Source organism: Grus americana, chromosome 23, assembly GCF_028858705.1.
Source record: "Grus americana isolate bGruAme1 chromosome 23, bGruAme1.mat, whole genome shotgun sequence".
Classification (NCBI taxonomy): domain Eukaryota; kingdom Metazoa; phylum Chordata; class Aves; order Gruiformes; family Gruidae; genus Grus; species Grus americana.
The window spans coordinates 8289741-8312047 of NC_072874.1; the positions used below are offsets into that span (position 1 = coordinate 8289741).

General features: G+C 39.1%; 1 protein-coding gene across 3 annotated transcripts in view; it reads right to left on the reverse strand.

Annotated features, from left to right (window-relative positions):
* KDM1A (lysine demethylase 1A) overlaps positions 1–22307 on the reverse strand; it is a 57622-nt gene that overhangs the window by 32033 nt on the left and 3282 nt on the right. The window contains exons 3-9 of one of the 3 annotated variants that reach the window (XM_054802413.1): positions 17399–17458; positions 13012–13145; positions 9937–10015; positions 8858–8950; positions 7995–8101; positions 5911–5992; positions 4117–4211 (exon numbers count right to left, since the gene is read on the reverse strand). In XM_054802413.1, coding sequence (XP_054658388.1) covers positions 4117–4211; positions 5911–5992; positions 7995–8101; positions 8858–8950; positions 9937–10015; positions 13012–13145; positions 17399–17458 — 650 coding nt within the window. The remainder of the gene's footprint in view (positions 1–4116; positions 4212–5910; positions 5993–7994; positions 8102–8857; positions 8951–9936; positions 10016–13011; positions 13146–17398; positions 17459–22307) is intronic. The other 2 variants (XM_054802414.1, XM_054802415.1) reach the window with 2 other exon arrangements.

The following is a 22307-nucleotide window of genomic DNA, read 5'->3' on the forward strand; positions in this document are numbered from 1 at the left end:
CTTAGTGGTCTATTTGGGACAAGAAAGGCAGTGCTCCTGGCTGTTACTGGTGGACAAAAATTGAGAAGGTTTGAGGACAAGGAGGGAAACAAATGGACTTGGGCTTGCAAATAATCTGAAAGGAAAATGTAAAGGGACACAATCAAGTTGGTAGACTCTTTATTGGCAGGGTCAGCAAAACTTTTGTTCCCAAAAAAGGTATTTAGAAGCTACTTGCCCAATGCTCATTAGCAACCCAGTGTGAAGGCTGGAACCTTTGGAAGAAGCGTATCCTGTAGAAAGTGATTTCAGCTTAAACTAAATTTATTTTTCACTGTTTATAAAATAGAACAATGACAGTGTCCTTTCAACAATTGCAGCAGAAAGAAATAACACGTAAGGAGCCTGCACAGCTATTTCATGACAAGCTTTATACAGTAGGGTGAAAATCAAAGTACTAAGATGTGAAAACATTGCAGAAATAGATAATCAGCATTTAATTTTTAGCAGTGCTAATAATCAAAGGAAAAATTATAGCAACACTAAAAAGGAAAAGAAAGGGTTAACAAAATAACTGCCTTGGTGGAAGTATTATCATGGAGTATATTATAAAAAACAAGAGAACGACGGCACGAGCAGTACATGTCAAAACACACAGCTTTCAAGGTACAAATGCACCACACCTGAGCAAGGAAATTCAAATTCTTTCTAGAGCTTCCATTTTAATTTACTTTATCATACAAAGTAACAACCTTTAACAGTTTAGATGGTCATGAGCTACAGCCAATACAGAGATATGATCACAGATAGATGCACAGATACTGAATATCACGTAATCAAGATTATGTTGGCATTTGTGGTATCTGGCTGGTAAAAGATTACAATACCCATCATCATTAATCACACAACTTTTCTTCCTAATTAACTGTCATTATTAACTAGCTTTGTTCAATATATTCATCAATGACCTGGATGAAGGGACAGAGTGTACCCTCAGCAAGTCAGCCGATGATACAAAACTGGGAGGAGCGGCCGACACACCAGAAGGCTGCGCTGTCATTCAGAGAGACCGCCCAGCTCTCCAGCCTGTCCAGGAGAGGAACCAAATGAAATTCAACAAAGGCAAGTGTAGGGTCCTGCACCCAGGGAGGAATAACCCCAGCACCAGTACAGGTTAGGGGTTGATCTGCTGGGAAGCAGCGCTGCGGAGAAGGACCTGGGAGTCCTGGTGGACAAGAAGCTCTCCATGACCAGCAGTGTGCCCTCATGGCCAAGGTGGCCAATGGTATCCTCGGGTGCATTAAGAGGAGTGTGGCCAGCAGGTCGAGGGAGGTTCTTTTCCCCCTCTACTCTGCCCTGGTGAGGCCACATCTGGAGTACTGTGTCCAGTTCTGGGCTCCCCAGTTCAAGACAGACAGGGAACTACTGGAGAGAGTCCAGCGGAACGCTGCGAGGATGATGAGGGGACTGGCGCATCTCTCGAATGAGGAAAGACTGAGAGAGCTGGGTCAGGTTAGCCTGGAGAAGACTGAGAAAGGATCTGATCAACGCTTATAAATACCTAAAGGGTGGGTGTCAAGAGGATGGGGCCAGGTTCTTTTCAGTGGTGCCCAGGGACAGGACAAGGGGCAATGGGCACAAACTGGAACACAGGAGGTTCCATCTCAACATGAGGAAAAACTTCTTCACTCTGAGGGTGACCGAGCACTGGGACAGGCTGCCCAGAAAGGTTCGTGGAGTCTCCTTCTCTGGAGAGATTCAGAACCCGCCTGGACGTGACCCTGTGCAACCTGCTCTAGGTGATCCTGCTTTAGCAGGGAGGGTTGGACTAGGTGACCTCCAGAGGTCCCTTCCAACCCCTACCATTCTGTGATTCTGTGATCTAATTTGAAGCCATTTTTAGCCAAATGTTCCAGAAGCTAAACATGACAGACATGCTAGGGAACAAACAGCACATAGAGGCAATCTTGTTTATTTTTAAACCAAGGAATAGCACTTGGGTTCATTACGTAGTCACCAAGACAACATTAATCACAAGCAAGTGATAACATGCAGTCTGGACAATATATCCAGTTATACATATCAAGCTTTGTTCCTAACAGGTAAGCTGAAAAATTTTGTGACGTGCCTTTTTACAATATGACTGGTGTTACAACCTTCCTGTCATTATACTAATCAATGCACAGATCTAACCAGGAGCAACTCCTTGCTGAAGCAACCATCTTTGAACACAAGGAGGTAATGTTACCTGTCCCACAAGGTTAGCCAAAGGCGCAGTAAGAATCTTTTCTGTGCTGAAGGGTCTCCTAGGATCAATAGCATATGAATGCACTACAGGCAAACACTACAGAGTAATCAGAAGGAGTCAGACAAACAACCCACTCCCACTGGCTTCTTCTGTAAGTGCCTGATAAGCAAGGGAAATTCCTGGACCACATGACGCTGGAGCTGCATATGCCGGAGGGGCTTAGCTGGATATAAGTGATCTAGCATACTGTGAACAGAAAGGAGTGGGCTACAGAAAGGAAAGCTGTGTAGTCCAGCTGCAGGCACCACAGTGCTTACTGAGACAATAAAAGCATGGTCTGAAGTTGAAAGTAGCTGAATCATGTCTTATTGGGTGGTGTTAATAGAAGGAGTGTCCTGAAATTGCACAGGGATACATCTGCCCCACTGCGAGATACTGAAGCATTACCTGGGCAGATGCTGAAAACAGCTGGGGGAGGGGGCACACAGCAGGGCAGAGGCAAGCATATTACATGCAGGACTGGCTTCACAATGTGAGAGCAGACTGACTGCTAGAACTGTCTACAATGCCTTGGTAGCTTTCTCTGAGTTTAATATAACACCCTATTCACTTATGTGCAGTAAGAAAAGCTGCAGGTGCCAGGTTACATACAACAGATTTGTGCCAAAGATCACTTTTTCAGGCCTCTAGCAAGAAGCCCAGTATCCTCATCTGTCTTCTTTCAGAAGTTACTCTTAGTACCATATTTTCAGATTCAGGAGGTAGGGACACTTCCACATGTGTGAGATTCAGCACTAAACTAGGATCTATCATTTCTAGCTCTAACAGCACTCCTTGACACTGCAGAGGAAAGAAATAAAGCTAATTAAGTTTCTGAATCCCAGCTCTAGAATATTATTGCTGAACTGTTGCATGCATTTGACCAGCTGGCATTGGTTAGTCAATTCTTTAAAAATCAACAGGTAAGTTCAACAGCCAGAATGAACTTATTTCAGGGAGAAGTAGCAGCAGCAGCAACAAAATCTAGAGTGCCAACACAGCAGACAATTGTTTCAAAGAGGAGACAGAGAACTATCTAAGGAAAAACAGTAATGAATTTGGGAAGAATAAACAGGAACTTAGCTTCCACAAAACCTCTTTGAAGTTAAAAACTCATGTGGAAAGTGCAGGTTTTGGGAGAACAGGTGCAGTGTCATGGTTTAACCTGGTAGGCAGCTAAAACAACCACAAAGCTGTTCACTCACTCCCCCTTCCCCTCATGGGATGGGGGAGAGAATCAAGAAGAAAAAAAAAAGGTAAAACTTGTGGGTTGAGATAAAGACAGTTTAATAGGACAGAAAAGGAAGATGATGATGATAACAACAACAATAATAGAATATAGAAAACAAGTGATACACAGCACAATTTCTCACCACCTGAAGCCAATGCTCAGCCTGTTCCTGAGCCACACTGCCTCCCGGCCAACCCCCATTATATACTAAGCTTGACGTCATATGGTATGAAATATCTCTTTGGCCCGTTTGGGTCAGCTGTCCTGGCTGTGTCCCCTCCCAACTCCTTGGGCACCCCCTGCCTTCTCATTGGCAGGACAGTGTGAGAAGCTGAAAAGAAGGATCCTTGAGTGTGTGGCAACAACTAAAACACCAGCGTGTTATCAACACATCCTAAATCCAAAACACAGCAGTATACCAGCTGCTAGGAAGAAAATTAACTTTATCACTGTGAAATGAGGACATGCATTACCACAATGCCTAAAAATGGACACACACTTTCATTACTCCTCTCCCTTTTCCTGGAAGCTATCCCCTGCTAGACAAATAGCCTAGTAGCAAATACGCTTGAGATACTATTTCTTTTTAAAAGGTTCATGAAAACGGTATCAGACTTACAGCTTGTCCATTTGCTTCATAAAGTGGGCATTTTTGTTTGATCTTAGCCAATTCCATATTCACTTGTTTGCTGACCACAGCCATGGGATTTCCTCCTGGAAAACATTTTGTATAGTTAACAGAGTACTCCTGCAAAGTTTGTCTGCAATTAAATAATAATTCCACATTTAAAGCTATTTCAGAGACTAAACACAACAAATCTAGTGCAAAGTGCATTCCAGTGAAGCAGTGTAATACTGTCAAAGGTCTACTCTTCACAGCAATTCTTGCAACAAGATTATGAAAAAAACCCCACCACCTACCCACCAACACGTAAAGGACAGTATGTAAAAAGGGCTGATTATAAAAGCAGAGTCGGGGGGGGGGGGCAACAACCTTAGTACAATTGTAGAATAGAGTTTTGAAGTTGGCCTAAATAAGCTCATGTTTCAAGTTCAACAACCTACTAAAAATTTTAGTTCTTCCATGGTTTACTAACAAACCCAGAAAAGATCCCATAACTTCAGTCTTTCACCTTCCCAAACCACAAGCTCAACCCCTTCAGTAGTCTTCCCTCCTCACATCTCTTCCAGATTCAGAAATGTGAAGGGTGCCCTTCAAACCACCTCGTTCACTACAGGAATCTCTTTGTCCACATCATATATTGCCTCATTCAAGGCAAAGGGTAGGTTATTTTGGAATGGAAACATCCATGATTAATTATTACAGTCTTTCACTAGGCAACCTTAAATCTCTTTATCAGGACTGTCCAACTTCAGTATTATTTGGCTGGAAACAATTTCTGTATGCAATTTAAAAAGATTAATCATAAGACAGACACCAAGATTTGGAAGTCAGTAAAACCTCACGTTTTATTACAGGTTTTATAATATTTTATCATTTCACTGCATTACTGAAGGGTATTCCACACTAAACACCTGCCCATCATCTTAGCAGAGTAACCAGTATAAATAACTGATGCCACCCCATAAACCAGCATTAAATAGGAAGAAATATGACTTCTTTGCCATTATTTTTAAAACTATTTTTCAAATCACTTAGAGAAAGGACTTTTTGGGGTTTAAATACTGACTTTAAGAAGGGCTTTCTCTTTAGAATGGCTCTGTTCTTCACTCCCCCTCCTCCTGTTTTTTCCCTCTATGTAAATGAAAAAACATATTCCATCTCTGTGGGGTCTCTCCCATTTTTAACTTTGCTATTTGTTCGCTCTTATTTACTTTGCTCTTAGCTACTCAACTAATCCCCTCACTACATTCCTACTTCTCCATGTTCAATTTTAGCTTATACTTTGGAAAATCCAAGGGAACAACTAAGTGTTACCAAGAAATTCAGTCCATGGACCTGAGCTCAGAAGCCACTGGCAGCTGGCTAAAGCAGCTTTAGAAAGACTTGCTCAGCAAGTGCAGAGAACCCAGGGCAGATGCCACCTTAAAGGAATTGGGCAAAGGAGAAACACACAGAATGGTGGCATGCCAAGGAAAGAGCAAAGAATTCCACTAAGCACAAGCAAACTGTAAAAGAATGGATCTACAACAGTTTGATGGCATGACAAGCACCTGTGGGACTTCAGTGACCAATGAGAGCTATGGCACTAACAAAAATCCCAGCTCTTAGTGCAGGCTGCCATCTGTTCTGAAGATTCACTGATGAAAAATGCTAACTGCCAAAGAGGCTGAACTGGAGCCTCTACTTTTTTAAACAGTTAAAAATACTCAATTATTTTGCCCATGAAAGATTTGTAACATCTTGTCCCACAATTTTCCTCCTCGCTCCTTTTTACTTTTAAAAACTCACCAAGTCCTGTTACCACCATTGCTCCCAGATCAGCAACATAGTTCCCTTTGCGAAAGGTAGCAACTCTTCCTCCCACTCGGTCCTTTTAAAAGCACAAGATATTAAGCCTCCAGTAACATTTGGCAATACATCTCGAACAAACATAATCATTGCAATTTCTACAGAACATGGAATAAATATTCTCTTATCCAAAGGTTCAATAAATAGAATGTACACTTTTCCAAGAACCTCTGCAAATGAACACTTGATCTCAATTAATTTGCCTAAGTTAAGGAAAAAAAATGTTTAAGTTGCATTTAAAATAAGGGGGGGGTGGGGGGAGGGAAGGCGGGGAAGGAAGATGCCTAACTTGATTTGGACAAATTTAACTATCTACTTTAGGATCTGTTGTGATTCTAAAACGAATCCTTCATTATCTATGGATAGATTACGTTACACACTAGATTTCCTCCTCCCACTTCCTACCACAAAATCCAATATCTATATAGGAAATGATTCAATTGTGCTTGAGAAAACAAAATGTTAGGGTTAGAAAAAACATTAGCCAATTACTCCTATCTATTCTCCACAGAAAAGCCAGATATCAATCAAGAAGACAACCACAAATCAACAGCCCATTTTAGAAGCAGGAAAAAAAGCTGTTGATTCTTGACACACACTACTGACTTAAGGATGAGACTTATTTTCCTACCATTTTAAACTTAAAAAAAGGAAAAAAGCCACCTTTCCCTATTCTCAGTCCAGCTAGCAGGATGATATCAGAAAGAAATATAAATTACAATTGGGCAAAGATCCCAAACAGCTACCAATTTATATAAAAATGTAGTTTGATTTTTAGTAATTAAAATAGCAATTCAGAAGCATGTAAACTAATAGTCTAACAGTTACAGAAAATGAGTAGACACAAAGAAACTGCAACCTGAATCACTGAAATCATGATGTGAGAAAACACCAGACAGTCTTAAAAAAAATAAAAATTACAGACTACTCACGAAGAGTTGCAGCAGTCTAGAGAAAAATGCACAATATTTTTCAGTCATTATTTTTAAATAGCCTCTTGCCAGATCTACATACTGGTTATAACAAAGATGCATAGAACAAAACCCAGGTTACAGCACAGATCTCTTTCTTCCAGCTTAAAAAAAAATCCAAAAACCAAAACAGACAAACAAGCCAAAAAACCAAACCCCACAATACATTCAGGTGAGCAAAAGACTCTTAAAAGATTGTTGCGCTCTCCTTCGCTCTAGTGGTACAGAACCTGTGAAGCACAGAGCCTGCAGCTCTTGCTCCCTAGCAAGAAGAGCAGTAGCTAGCAAAATTAAAAGCCTGAAACATCACTCTAATAAAAAAAAAACTTAAGCAGATTATTTTCATTTGTGCTAGAATGTCAGAAGTAAATACACAAACAAAATGAAGTCGTGGAGTAAAACATAAGATAAACTCCAATTTAATTTGTCAATGGATTTATTTTAAATTAGTATCAAGCTGATCAGATTATATGAAAAAAATTCAACTTCAAAAAAAAGGGGATATTCCAACTCAAGGCTAGATATAAAAGAATACCTTATTACTGGAAGAACAATCAGCTAGTTCACGCACCACAAAATGCAGCTCTATATAACTTTAAAGCCTCTGTTAAACACACAGTAATAAATAAGAAAAGAATTAATGTAGACTTAAAAGGTGCAAGAAAAATATCCTGCCTGATGTTGTACGGCAATTCCAAACAATGATTCTATTCAATGCACAAGTTCTTGAAATACAGACTTACATTCTGCCTTCCAGCGAAAAATCATGAAAGGAAGACAATTCCAGGCTATTACTGGTGTAAGCATATGACACCAGCACCTGACTATAGAAATCCACCCCTGAGAAAGCATTAGCCAACTCCCAGTGAGAACTGATCACTTGTTTCCTAGTGAGGCAAGTTTAGTACTCAGCAACACATCCCAGCTGCCTGTAACTATACACAAGCCTACCCATCTCGGGCATGCTGCTGGGATACTTAGCCTTATGCTAGTACTGACTGGGGTTACTGGTTAAGTGTCTGTATTGAAGTAAAATAGCACAGAAATTCATACCCGGGCTTCCAGAACTGTGACATCCATTCCAAAACTCTGCAACTGGCGAGCTGCTGCCAACCCAGAGACTCCAGAACCGATAATGATCACCTTTCCAGTCTTCTTGGCTAAAGAAAGGGAAAAATAAGCTACAGGCTCTATACGTGCATTACTACATTGCAAGCAGTCATGTTAAAGCTGCATTTAAGAAATACCAAGAACAAAAAGAAGCTTCCTTCTCATCCATAGTTCTGACAGAACAAACTCTTTAACAGAACAAATAGCCACAAAAAGAAAATGGAAGCAATCATGTACATAATATGGTGAAACTCTTCACATTTTTTCTTAATGAGACAGGTACAAGAAAAATACACCTGTAGCGCATCTGTATCAAGGAAGAAAACAGGAGGAAAAATACTTCTGAAGGATAATTGTTTGAAGAAACTGATTCTTAATTACTGTAGGACAAAGTATTATAGTTTTATTTCTTTCTGCCCCAGAAGAATAAAACCTAGAAAGGACAGACAATTTCAGCATTTCTAAAATTCACGCATTATATAAACATGTAACAGATCTAAGTACAATACTATGTTTCTGTCCTTTGTTATTGAAACAAGGAACAAAGATAACTCATTAAACAGCGACAGTCACCGTATTATCTACAGAAGATTTGCAAACACTGTTCCCTCTCAAAGTGATCTACTTAAATACATGGCTTCTCCATGCCAAAATAAAAAACCCATGAACACCTAGAGCCAGATGGCTTTACAGGCTTATTTTCTCAGCACCGCAAAGCTTAAAAAAGCACTCAAAAATTTGTCCCCTAACAAATCACAGAACAATAAAACAAAACTCCAGTTAGAGACAATTTTCAAGTTTCTTACTTGGAAGGGGTTTCACTCTTTTGTAGATACCAAAATTGATTAAACCATGCCGCTCCAGATAGCTGTGTACTCTGTGAACGAGCACCGTATCACCTAAAAAATTGTAATGTTTTAAAATTATTGTGTATGTTCAGCAGCATGTATGTACTGGAAACATTCACAAGTGAAAATGTAACACCAGCAATCCAGCAAAGTCACACTGAACATATCCCTTTCTGCACGTCCATCTGCCCTACTGAAGAATCCATCTTCCTGAAGAAGGCTGAGGTTAAAGTTTTCTGGAAACCACAAGCTGTTTTCCATACTATACTGCAGTTTTTGAATACCGCCTGAAAAGCGGTACAGGACATTAAATGCTTCTATTTACCTAGTGTGGAAGAACATCTTTTCTGAAATTGACTGCACAAATCCAGAGATCTTTACAAAGAACCGTAATGCGATTTGCCAGTATTAAGCCAACCCATTACTGAGGCACTGAATTCTGTCTTTTGTTTTTACAAACACAATAATTCACTATTTTCAATACTTGACGGTGTATCTGTGTTCATTTCAGCATTATTTTCTTCTTTACTTACTACTTCTTTATGGCTCCCCTCCAACCTTTTCCAGTTTGTTGGGATCTTTTTTGAGAAGGGTGAAATGGCCTACAACTGCAAGCAGTAACTCCTTGCTCTTATCTCCTTCTTTCATCATGGCCAGTCTGTTCAAGACTCATACAACTTTTTAATGCCTCTCAGAAGCCTTATGATTAAGAAAATCTCACAGCTGCAAGCCACCATGAAGTTGTAGCAAACCCTAAAAGCTGCATGTGAATTCATTCACAGGAAACTTCTGTAACAACCCATCTTTGAATTCTGCTAGGGATATATTTCTTTACCAGACAAATGAACTCAAATGAACAAACCTGAAACATGAGCATACTGCAATATCCCATTCTGTACACAAACACTCATGGAGCACAACAAAAGGACCCATCTGAAGTCCTCTTTTTATTCAGAGCAGCTTTTTCCCCAACCAAAACTAAAAAAGAATAGCAATGATACATACGGTATGGTTTTGCAGTGAAAGACTTGACTTACTATTATAAGGTGCTTCTAATTGTTGGATAGTTGCCTCAAATGTCAACTGAATCTTTGGGTTATCCAACCAGAGCTGCAGCTGTATTTAAACAAACAATAAAAGACACTATATTAAGCAATACAAGAGGTGTTTACCATGTGCACGTTTGTTACCAAATGCTGTTAGGAGATGAAAAACTCTAACAAGTTAAACTTCGGCAGTGCTATCCAAGCTGCACTGAACTTTGCCTTCCAGTGTTCTTTAATGTGCAATATAGTCCATTTTAACTTCCTACACCATTTCAAATAAGTGGAAATGCATCAAGTTAGCAATTTCCTAATCACACATGCAAGAAAATATACACAGCAAGAACAAAAGCTACAAAATGGAAGCACCAGGATGCTTATAAGTGTAGCCTTCCTTCTACCTGCATGGCATGTGGTACGTGTGATATTTTAAGCATGCAGTATCAGCAGCATCTGACTTTTCGGCATCAAATTTCACATTATTTTTGTAAAATCTGCAGAAGTACTTGTGATCTTATGAAGTTTATTTATCTCACACCTTTAATCATCTAATCCATCTTCACTGATATAAGACACTACCATGGACTACACTGGCCACGTATGCACAAGAACGAACAGCTGGAGGACAGTTACTGTTCAAAAACCAAGCAGGAAGAGCTGCCTGTGAAAATATTAATTATGTCACCATGCTAGAGAAAAAAGCACAAAATAGAATCACAACTGTTTTCCCAACAGAAATCCTACTTCATGGCATGGATGGCAATAGTTAAATAACATTTTACCATTCAATGCTAGATCTAGGTCATACATAGCATCCCCACACCATTTTACATTCTGGAATTAGTCATTTATTTGGGTATTTCTCTACAATTGTACTACTGAACTTCATGGCTCCTCACAGATACCAAATTAAAGTGGAAATCACCTAAGTATAATGAACAGGAAAGATTAAGAAAGAATTTCCATATAATTTGGGAGGCAATTTGAGGCAAATTTCATCTCTAGCATACTACTTTCTTCTACTCGCTTTCCAAGTGATTTTTAACAATGTTCCTTCTGATCATTTCTGAGTGTGGAACTAACCATTTCGTAGTACTACATACCATAATGCTCAGATTCTATTCTCAGTTGGAAGAGTACAAAGCCCATAATCTATATTTTTAATATAAATCTCTACGTACGTATATATACAATTACTTTCATTATGCACATTAATTTAGTTTTATTTAAAATTAATTTCATCTGTTATGTCATCACCCAGTTACTCGTAAGAGTCTTCATCCTTTTCAGTTTTTGTAGTCCTCATTTTACTACCTAAAATAACTTAGTATGTGCAGCAAAAGACCATTTCTTTACAAATTCTGATTTTTAGACCCTCCACGAATACACAGAACAGTGCAGGCCTTTAGAGATTTTAAAGGCTTCAAACCACAAGTGCCCTGCATTGCAACAATAGATCATTTATCCTACGTTCTGCTTTGTATATTTTCATGATCTGCTTTAGCCAACAGTAATTTAGCATGAGCTTTTACTGTTTTGGGTTTTTTTTTCATTGATTGGTTGGTGGGGTTTTTTTTTTTTGGGGTGGGGGGAAGATTGATGTAGAAGATCACATGAAGTAGATCTCCATTGTTCACTTTCTCATGAGTCCTTTGAAGAACTCCAATGGACTGTAAAGGATGTCTTCCTTTTATAAAACCTACTGTGAGCCTTCAAAAATACATTTTTACTTACCAGGTCATTCATTCAATTCTTGATTCCATTTGTTACCAGGCAAATTGGAAATATCAGGCTTACTAGTCCAACTCTAACCTCTGGGAACTCTGGGTGTGCATGCTCTCTTCAATATTTTCAAATCCCTTGGTACTGTGCAAGCTATAAGTACAAGGATGCACACAAACTGTTTTTCAAACTTTTTGGCTTGCCTTGGTCTGCTTTTACACATCTCACGACTTCCCAAAAGTTACAACTTAGGTTGATTAGAGGGAGATTTCACAGGAATAGCAAAAGTCACACTCTTAGCACAAAAATGTCCACCATGCATAAATTTCAAATAACTTAAAGAAGTTATTAAGCATTGGGTGGTACCATGGTTAATACACTGTGATGCCCCTTGATCATCTTAAGTCTGAAAAAAATTGAATGGTGAATAAGGTCTTTTCTCTTTTAAATATGGTAACAAAGCAATTTTCAAAATATTTCTTGCTTTCCTACTGTTAATTTTTCTACCATGACTTAAGTTTTCTGAAGCACTCTTTACTAAGTACAGGAAAAAGCCCTGAACCCTGTTTGTGTGCTGAGGAACCTAAAGCATTGTCACAATTTAAAAGCATCACCTGCAAAACACAATAGTACAGCTTAAGTTTTATTAAGGTTTATACTTCAGGCATGCTTGCCTGAACTCAAGCGAATGAACTCCCCAATGAATTATTTTAATATTGCCCCTTCTTACTAAATTTTGAATTGCATGGAAGTTTTGAATTGGGCATAAACGCTACAAACATTCAGAAGCGGTTTCATTTCTTCAACATTACAATTTCTTTTGTGAATTCAAAGCTGCCAAAGTAACTATTCTGTTCTGAGAATAAGCCACATGACTGGCTTGATGTCTCAGTATTACAGCAACTGAATACTAAGCAAAGTAAAAAACCAACAGCTCTGAGATTTGCCTTATTCTAAGCAACAATGTATTTGATTGAATATTATTTTAAGTATTCTATAGAGACTTCTTTAAGATCAAGTAACAGAACATTTACACCAGCTTTCTGTTTGTTTACTTTTTAAAAGCTGTACTAGCTGAATCATGTCTTTTGATGGTTGTTATGACCATGTTTTGGATATTGTAAATATGCTACAGAATCTTTATGCTGCCTCACAGCATTGCCTCAATCAAGAACTGGATAACACCCTCCTTAGCAACTTAAAGCATGATTGGATTCAGAAATGAAACCTCACCACCTCAAAAACAAAAAATCTGCCAACTGTTAGACATGGTAACTGCCAAGAAGTCTTTGCAAGGTACACAAATGTCCTACTCTTTTTTCATCAATACTTTTACAACAAACTTACGGTGCGGTTCCTGATGTATAGAAACACCTTCTGCGTCTGCTGTGGCCCACTGATTATATCAGGGAAGCAGGCGGCTTCTTGAGATGTCATACGGTCATGTGGAAGTCTACTCTGGAAAGCTGCACCCTCCACACCTACAATAAAAAGACAAGTTGTCTACAGGCACTGCAAAAGGAACTGCTAAATAAGTATTTTTACACTACCCTTCCTAGCCAGTGCATCCAGCCATGAGGTGATGTGGTGGCCATTTCCATGTCATGCTTTCATTTAGTACTTTTATTTACTTCTGCAGGACATGCACGTTCCCAAGTCAACAGTTCTTTATATTACAGGTATCGTCTAGTGTTAATGAAAAAAGCTATACTAGAGGGAAAAACTAAAAACCAAAACACTCACAAAAAACACCCAAAACAAACAAAAATCCCCAACCAACCATAAAAAATAAGGGGGCAGGGGCACATATCAATATAATATATATTATATATAACATATATGTAATATCAATAAAACATAACTGCTTTAGATGCTGTCCTTCATTTGTGTAGTTTCTAGTTTCTATCAGAATATGAAAAACATTTTGGAACACGTTCAAAGCCAAAAGATCTATAAGATACAAGCACAATGCCTACAGTCCTCCTCTCACCTGCTTTTAAGTTTCATTTGCACTGAACTCCTCAAGCTAGAGGAACTCATCTTAACCTGTCCTTTTGCATATTTTATATATTCACAACAGGCAGTGCAATGAAATACAATCCTACTTAGCTTTTCCTGTGTTCCCTCCCCAGGTGCTGCCTATACTCAACAACTGCAGATTTCTGACTTCTCCTTTTAAATGCTCCACATATAAAAGACTAATGTTGAACATATACAGTAGACATTTTCTCTATGGAAAGACTTCATTCATAAAGGCACCTGTACTTCTATGAATTCAAACACTGGTAATACAGTTATATACCCTACGTTCCTCAATCTCATCTGAATGTTATACTATATATAAAGTAACAAACTAAGACACAGCTGCACAAAGTGCACAAGTAGAGCGCAGAAAGCAAATCTGGAGGCCACAGCGAGCAAAATGAAATACTAAGATGTGATATACAGCAAGAACAATGTAAATCTCCTATGTGCTAGGGAATGACTTAAGATCAGGACAGAGGAGAGGACATTCGATCTGGAAAGATATAAGCCAATACATCCTAAGGGGAAAAAAACCCACAAGTAATGCAATAAGATTAAGATAATTTGCTGAAACTGGAATTATTCAAAAGATTATAATAAATATCACAGAAAAATATAAGCTTACAGTGTGTTACACTAACCAAGAAAACTGTTTGACAATTTGAAATTAATGTGCAGAGGTACACGTCACTGTATGGGGAAAGGAATTCTGTTCTTTGAATTCTGATGCAACCACACACACCTTTAACTTTCAAGCATTTTTACATCCCAAAGGTGAAGAACAAAATTTAAGCAAGGAAACAGTTGTGAAGCTAGCAAAATTCATTCACAAACAAAGATTAGAAGATCTGTGTGATGACTCAAGGTAAAGAAAATTTTACAGCAAGAGGAAATTAGTAAGAGGGTACAGAGCACTGCGAGAAAGTAAAATTAAATTAACAATAGGAAAAGTTGACACACCCGCAACACTTCTTGACACTAATACTCAGCTATGCAATAGAAACCTGTAGCTCTGCTAGAACTTCAGCTTCTCCAGCAATAAACATTCCCCAGCCTTTTGTAGTCCTTCAGTCTAACACTGGACCAACTGGACAAACATCTATATATGAATGCATATGCTAAACTACGAACTCTGTAAAACTGTGCATGTAAATAAAACCGAAGTTACCAATTCTCTGATACTATATTAATGTTAACAAATCTTAATTAAGGTCCTAGATCATCAAGTGTTAGCAAAAAACTCAGCAGCACAATTTTCAGAGAATGGTCAATTAAAGATTTGAAATGCTGAACCTGACTCTCTTACAGACTTATGCCAAAATGACTGTGCCTTCTCCAGATATTTGCTAAAAAGCATTGACTGTCATGCAGTGAACAATTACCATGAAACTCTCAGACATGTGGATTTAAGGCAACTCACCAGTTTCTTTAAAAGCTTTGCAATTTATTTCTTCAAACTGAGAAGCCAGAGAAAGTGGTATTCCTAACAGCCTTGGAAAGAACTCCAAGGTGGGGTTTTTTTGGTTGTTTTGGGTTTTGTTTTTTTTAAGGCCACATGTCTTTTATGACAATACTCGAACTTTAAAACTAAAATGTCAGAATAGCTCTGGATGAGCACTGGTATTTAGGAAAAAAACAAACCACAAAGCCAACTGTATGCTGGGCTGCATCGAAAGCAGCGCGGCTAGCAGGTCGAGGGAGGGGATTTCCCCCCCTCTACTCCGCTCTCATGAGAACCCCCTGCAGTACTGCGTCCAGCTCTGGGGGCCCCAGGACAAGAAGGACATGGAGCTGTTGGAGCGAGTCCAGAGGAGGCCACGAAGATGATCAGAGGGCTGGGGCACCTCTGCTATGGAGACAGGCTGAGAGAGTTGGGCTTGTTCAGCCTGGAGAAGAGAAGGCTCCAGGAGGACCTTACAGCACCTTCTAGTACCTAAAAAAAAAAAAAAAAGCTACAGAAAAGCTGGAGAAGGACTCTTTGAAGGGCATGGAGTGACAGGACAAGTGGGAATGGCCTGAAGCTGAAGGAGGGTAGATATAGGTTAGATATTAGGAAGCAATTCTTTTCTATGACAGTGGTGAGGCAGTGGAACAGGTTGCCCAGAGAAGCTGTGGCTGCCCCTGGCTCCCTGGCAGTGTTCAAGGCCAGGTTGGATGGGGCTTTGGGCAACCTGGGCTAGTGGAGGATGTCCCTGCCCATAGGAAGGGGGTGGGAACTAGATGATCTTTGAGGTCCCTTCCAACCCAAACCATTCTATGATTCTATGACAGAGTTTGACACCAGAACTTAGAAAAAGTCTAACTATTATTAGAGAAGATATTTTATTTAGCCCAACTACTGGAAGATCTCATAAGAACTAAATGTCCTTGAATTTACTTTTCCAACTACACAGCTCAAAGTTAAATCCATTTCAGGCTGATTAAATCCTCCCTCTTAGGGCTTGTGTTTCATGAAAGCAACACATTAAAGAGAGTATCAGTTCAGAACTACACATGCTTTCCTTGGGGCAGGCAACTCTAAGGACTGTAGGAATGGCTCTGCTTACACTGGATTCTCATGTCCTCTTCATACACATTCACACACACACTCGCCACTTCCTGACATTCAGCATCAGGAACTAATGTCCTAGTTTTGATTATCTTCTTCCCCACAGAAGAAATCTTGAGGGATGCTGTTCATTTAAAGACTTACTGAAACATCTGCAGATGAAAAACACTCTGAAGGAAAGTTATTTGGCTGCTGAATCAGCCAATTGCTATAGCACACCCTCAGCATATATATAAAATGCAAAATATGCAGAATTTCCAAACAGCCAATGCCTGCCTGAAAATGAAATAGGCAATGCATCCTTAAGCCCACTATCTATAACAGCCAGAAATTCTGTGCAAGTGGTAAGATCCAAGACATAACTAAGATCCTTTAGTTAGAACAGCAAGGATGCACTCTCAGATGAGTATCTTAAAGGTATATTTGCCTCAAAAAGAGCAACTTGGAGGTACAGAATAGGTTCTGGAACCTTCAACTTCTTTGCTTAAAACCCTAATCCTCAATCCTCAAGTGAGAGCAAAAGTGGCAGAGCTGGAGGAAGATTTTCAGTAGCACTCTAAGTATTTAAGAGTAAAGACACCAATTCTGTGAATTAAGCAATAAATGCATGCTGCTAGCATCAGAGCTGAGGTCAAATGGCAAATGCAATTCACAATCCAGTCCACTGAGAAGCAGACTAAGAATCTCCAACAGATAAATCTCATGGGCTAACCACTGGCATACAGCTCAAGCACAAACCTCTTCAAAATAAAAAAACAAAAGCAAAGGAGCAAAATGGTACTCCACGCTATGTTTCTTCAGCAAATTAGAAAAAAGGTTTACTGTGCTGAAGCCCAGGGTTTTCAGTGTCATTCTAGGTGGCAGAAACTGGCTAGGTAAGAAGCATCTTTTTGCATGTTTGGACTCCTCTAAACATGGAGAGGAGTGGAGGGATGAGAGATCGGCCTGAGGCATTTCAACATAGGTTAGCGTCCTTTTCCACAGTTGGTACAGACCTCAACTGAAATTTGAAAATACCTCTCACTTTTTTAACAAGTGGGTAAACAACTCCTATATCTCTTGCTAAGTTCTGGACAACCGCACCCATGCGCACTTGCAAGCATCAATCCCTAACTTGGCGGCTCTTGCTACTAAGTGGCAAGCATCAAACGCCACCCTCACCTGATGCTTGGCCGTCTCCATACCCTCCAGAATTGTCGTCTTGAAGTCCTCCTGCTTGCCCTGTGGAAGGAAAGAGGAGAACTCAGGGACCTTACTCCATAAGTTAAATCATACTGGACATAAAGGCCCGGCAGTTGGCGTTTTAGGTGTTAAATTTCACCAACTAACTATACCCATTTTCTGAGAATCCCATCTTCTGGAACCTAGGTTCAGGGCACCAAATTATGTGGTCTTTTAAAGTGTTATCCATGTTACTGGAACGCTTTACATCAGACTTTATGGGAAATAAAGAAGTACACAATATGTAGCATTCCTGGTGGATAAATACTTATGATCAACTTCATTAACGGCTCGGATTTGAGTAAGATTACATTTCTTACTGCCAAGATCTGGTGGATGGGTACCATCAGATTCTACATATCTCAAACCGTAAGAATTTGATAATCTTGCCCTCGGTACTACCGAGTCTCCCCATATGCAAGGGGATAATTTGAAGCATTCTGAAAAGCCTCTTACTTTCAAGAAAGCCTATTTTTTTTCCATAAACCCTCCTTGAAGCTTGATGACAACATTTTTTGAAAGGCTCAGACTACTTATTTTGGCTCCAGCAACCTTGATACACCAACAATGTTCTAACACATGAAGACCACCTTTGAAGCCAAGTACATGTCAATACCATTGATCAGTAATATGATCAATACACAGCACTGAAAGACATCTGTCTTTCAACGTACCCAAGGGCTGGAAACATGAGGAAAGGCAAAGCACTCATCTGAAAGATCTGAAGGAGACTCAAAATTACCTTAGCCTGCACGTAAGTCCTAAATTGCAGCCTTAACAGGGCTACGACACAACCAGGAACAGAGCATTTCTGCAGGAACAAAGCTAATATAGGTCACCTAACACACTGCTAATCTTCACAGATGCTAGCTCCAAGTTTAGCCCGTAAGCGATATTCTTCCATAGTCAGATATTTGCTAAAGTCTTGTCACCTCCAGAGAGCAGGAAGTTGTGGAACAGAGACATCTGAGCACTGTTCAGCTAGCTTCTCCTCTACCAAGGCTCCTTCCAACCATGTGCTTCAACAGTCAGCAAATTGGGTGTCTTCTAAAGTCCAAACAAATCCTCACTGAAACAGACTGCTGAGGTCAAGGTAGCAAATGGAGCAGTCCCTTCCTAGAGCACAAATGATTAAGGTGTCATCTCCAAACAGGTAAGAGTAAGGTCTAACCTGAGGCTGAACACGCAATTGTTAAGATTACTCTTTGGAGTTTGGGATTGAGTGGAGAATTTTGCCAGAATATGATTGGAGGCTCTTAGGGGATATGCCAACGTCAAAGAATTTCATCTGAACTACAAATTTAACCCCTAAAGCAAGGCACAGAAAGTGAATCAAACATTTTCATACTTTGATAACCTGGATTAATGTCTGGAATGCTGTAACATTACACACCTACAGATAAAATAAAATAGGAACTGAAACAAGAAAGCTGTTTTCACTCAGCTGCAGTAGAGAAGCAATAGTCAGTACTTTTATATAATTAGTGTACCAGCAGGGAAGTTCAGAAACTCAAAGGAGAGACCATAACAAATAATTGTATTTTGACAGGCCTCAGAAGTCCCAAAATCGGGATTCTACATATCTGCAATAACAAGAGAAAATTCCTCACTTCACCTACACTGTAAGTACTTTATTTTGCTGGGAACATTACATTCCATTTTGGGAGAGACTAACACAACTCAAACATTAATATTTACACTCCAACATGGGCCATTAATTTGCAGGAAAAGTTACACTTGTGCCTTCCATAATTTAAGAAATTGAAAAGATGCTGACATCAGCCTGTGACATTCATTATCCCTGAATTAGCACTGACAATGAGTAAAGGGGACAAAATTGCTCTCAGTTTACTTACAAAAATGAAATCAATATCTTCCTCTTCTGTTAGTAACAGCTAAAACATCTTCAGTGTTAGGTCAAGAAAAAGCATCACTGTTACTGCTTGCTGGACACAATTCTAAACACTACCTAGTCTGAGTACGGAAGTGTGGAAACAAGGCCTGCTAGTGCAGATTGCCTCTCCTTCCCTGTAAGAAAGTCATGTTCCATCTGCAAAGGAACAAAGTAGCAAGCAAACTGCTGATCCATGTTATCATCCAATTATTTCAGCTGAACACAACATGTGCAGGAACAGAATCTGCTGAAAGGCTCAAGGCAACAGACCAATAGACCATGAGCTGAACAGCAATCAGGAAGAAGGTCTATAAGGAGTCCACTTCATACAATCATCCACTGTCTTAAAATAAAGAATAGCGGCACACGATTACCACCAAGTACTGAATTTAATTAGGAAAACAGAAAAAGTCAGATGAAAAACAGAGACAGAGCACCACTAGTTTGACTATTCATTTGACATTAACCTAGATGATATTCAGTCTCATACTTCCTTGGAAAACAGCAGCTAGAAACATAAGATTACCACAAAGTAAGAACACTGACAAAACTGAAAAGACAAGAGCAGGTAAAGAAAATCTTCAGGAAGCTATAAAAATTAAAATCCAATTTGGTGAGGGCAAACAAAAAAAGATCCTTAGAGGAGAAAAATTATAGAAGCAAGCTCCTTAATTTCAAAAGGGATATTGGCAAACAAGAACACAAATGTCAATCAGCACTGAAAGTGAGCTTGAAGCTTTTTGCTGTCAGATAATATGACTCAAGTAACAAAGAGGAGAGATACTTAATCTTGAAATATTGTTACACCTTTTAAAATTGCTCTGCAATAACATGCAGTAAATCTTGCAAATCCAGACTGTAACAATCTGCATAGCCAAAACATCTGGAATTCCCCACAACTGAGGACATTAACGGAACCTACCCCAAGTAAAACCAGCATTTCCCTGTCACCTAAAGTGTGATACTTAATATCATCCTTCTACTGTAAACTGCCTGTGAGGACAGACTAATGAAATACCAGCTACTGTTACATTTTTAAGTTTGCACAATTAAGCTTTTCAACACAAAAGGTCATAACCTATAACATGACAGCTTTACATCTCTACTGTATTACCTATGTTTTCGCAGGCTTTAAACATACAAGGAAATTAAGGACCGCAATGAGAATAAATTAACAGTAACACACAAGCTTTTTGTATTTTGTTAAATTTTCAATATGCAAACATGCTCTAGCATTACTGTCCTATTTAATATTTCTTATTAAGCACTTATATTTTTGCTTCAAAGAAATGTCAGAGAGAGAAAATCTCAATTATAAACATTGCTTCTATATACAGCAGACTCCATGCCTCTTCCTGCTAATGCTTGTTTGCATTAGAAGTTTCAATGCACTTTAACAGCCAGCATAAGATGACCTGATGCTCGACACCTGCATTAATAAAGACAAAGATAGAGAGATCCACCAATGTATATAGTTTCAGAAGTCTTTAAAACTACAGCAAGACTAGCTATGGAATGACAACTGAAAATTTGTTGTCTTCCTACATCACTGCTTCATGCATATCACAGGTTTTCTAGGAATGAGGAAAGGATATGATGACCTGAAATCTACTCACTTCTAGGCAGCTAGATATAGCCTGTTTTAAAATTGGTTGTATTTAGACAACTAATACCCAGTGCTTGCAGAACAACTGCTTAACAGACTGTTGTGAATATAGAATAGCATGAGTCTACCGCTGCCTATCTTCTACATTTCTTCCTTCACAGGATAAAACACTGTACTTCAATTATTATGTTTCAAACTGATTTCAATAATCATTCTTAGAGGCACAAAATAGCATCTGAGATATATCAAGAGTGTATTAATATTAGGTCGCAAGGACTGAACCCAAAGTCTAAGCTAAATTAAATAGTAAACTTAAGATACTTGCTTAATTACATCTATTAAAATTCCTTTTTTGATATATCAGCTACAACTAGGGGTGGGGAGGATTTTTATCATTGCAAATATTTCAGTCAAGGCTATGAGCTATAGTATTCCTGTATCAAGCCAGAAGCTAACAGCCACAGCTCAGGAGAGATTACAGGGGCAAATCCTGAGATAAAACACATTTGCAGCTTTTAATATATTTTCTGACACTGAAGGTAAGTATCCCCAAACTAATGTCAGTTCTATTGTCTACATTCTCAAACCTGCCAGCCAAAAAGAACCCAATTAAGAGCAGTAGAACTGAAGACTAACAGTCACAGCAGTGATGAACCAGCAAAAGTTCAACTACTAAATTTCAGCTATTGCCTAAAACCAATCAGCACACACATCATATAATGAAATCTCTCTGACAGCTGAACTTTGCAAAAGCATGATTTTATAGACAGCAGAGTGATATACCAACACCAGACCTAACTAATGGTGGTAGCCATAAACACAACAGAGGTAAAGAATGGATAGGGTACTGCTAATACCATAAATTTCAAAAGCTGCACCCTGAACAAGACTGACCAAAAAATTTTCCAACGTAAAGTGAAGCTTTACAAGTCTGTCAAAGGTAATGAGGAAAGCACTGAAGTTTAAGCAAACAGTATCCAACCAGAATTTAAGATTAGTCATAGGTTAAAGCCACAGGAATCACTGTAGATTAAATCTGTTCTCCTGCATAGTGACACTCCCAGAAAATCTAACCTCTTTTCTCTCAGGGGAATAAGTGAACATTGGTACACAAGCAGGTGTGGCAGCTAAGTGCCAAAGAGCCTATCCTGGTCAATAAGCTTCTAAAGACAAGTCAATAAGGATCCTGAGAACGTAGTATGAGAGTTTTGGGTTAGTTTGCAATTAGATTATGCATATTCCCATCTTTGCCAGGCTGCTCTTCTGTGTTTTTCCCCTCCTTCCACCATGTGGGGCCAGCAAAGAAAACAGTGTAGAACAATCATTCAAAACCAGACACAGGATTCATG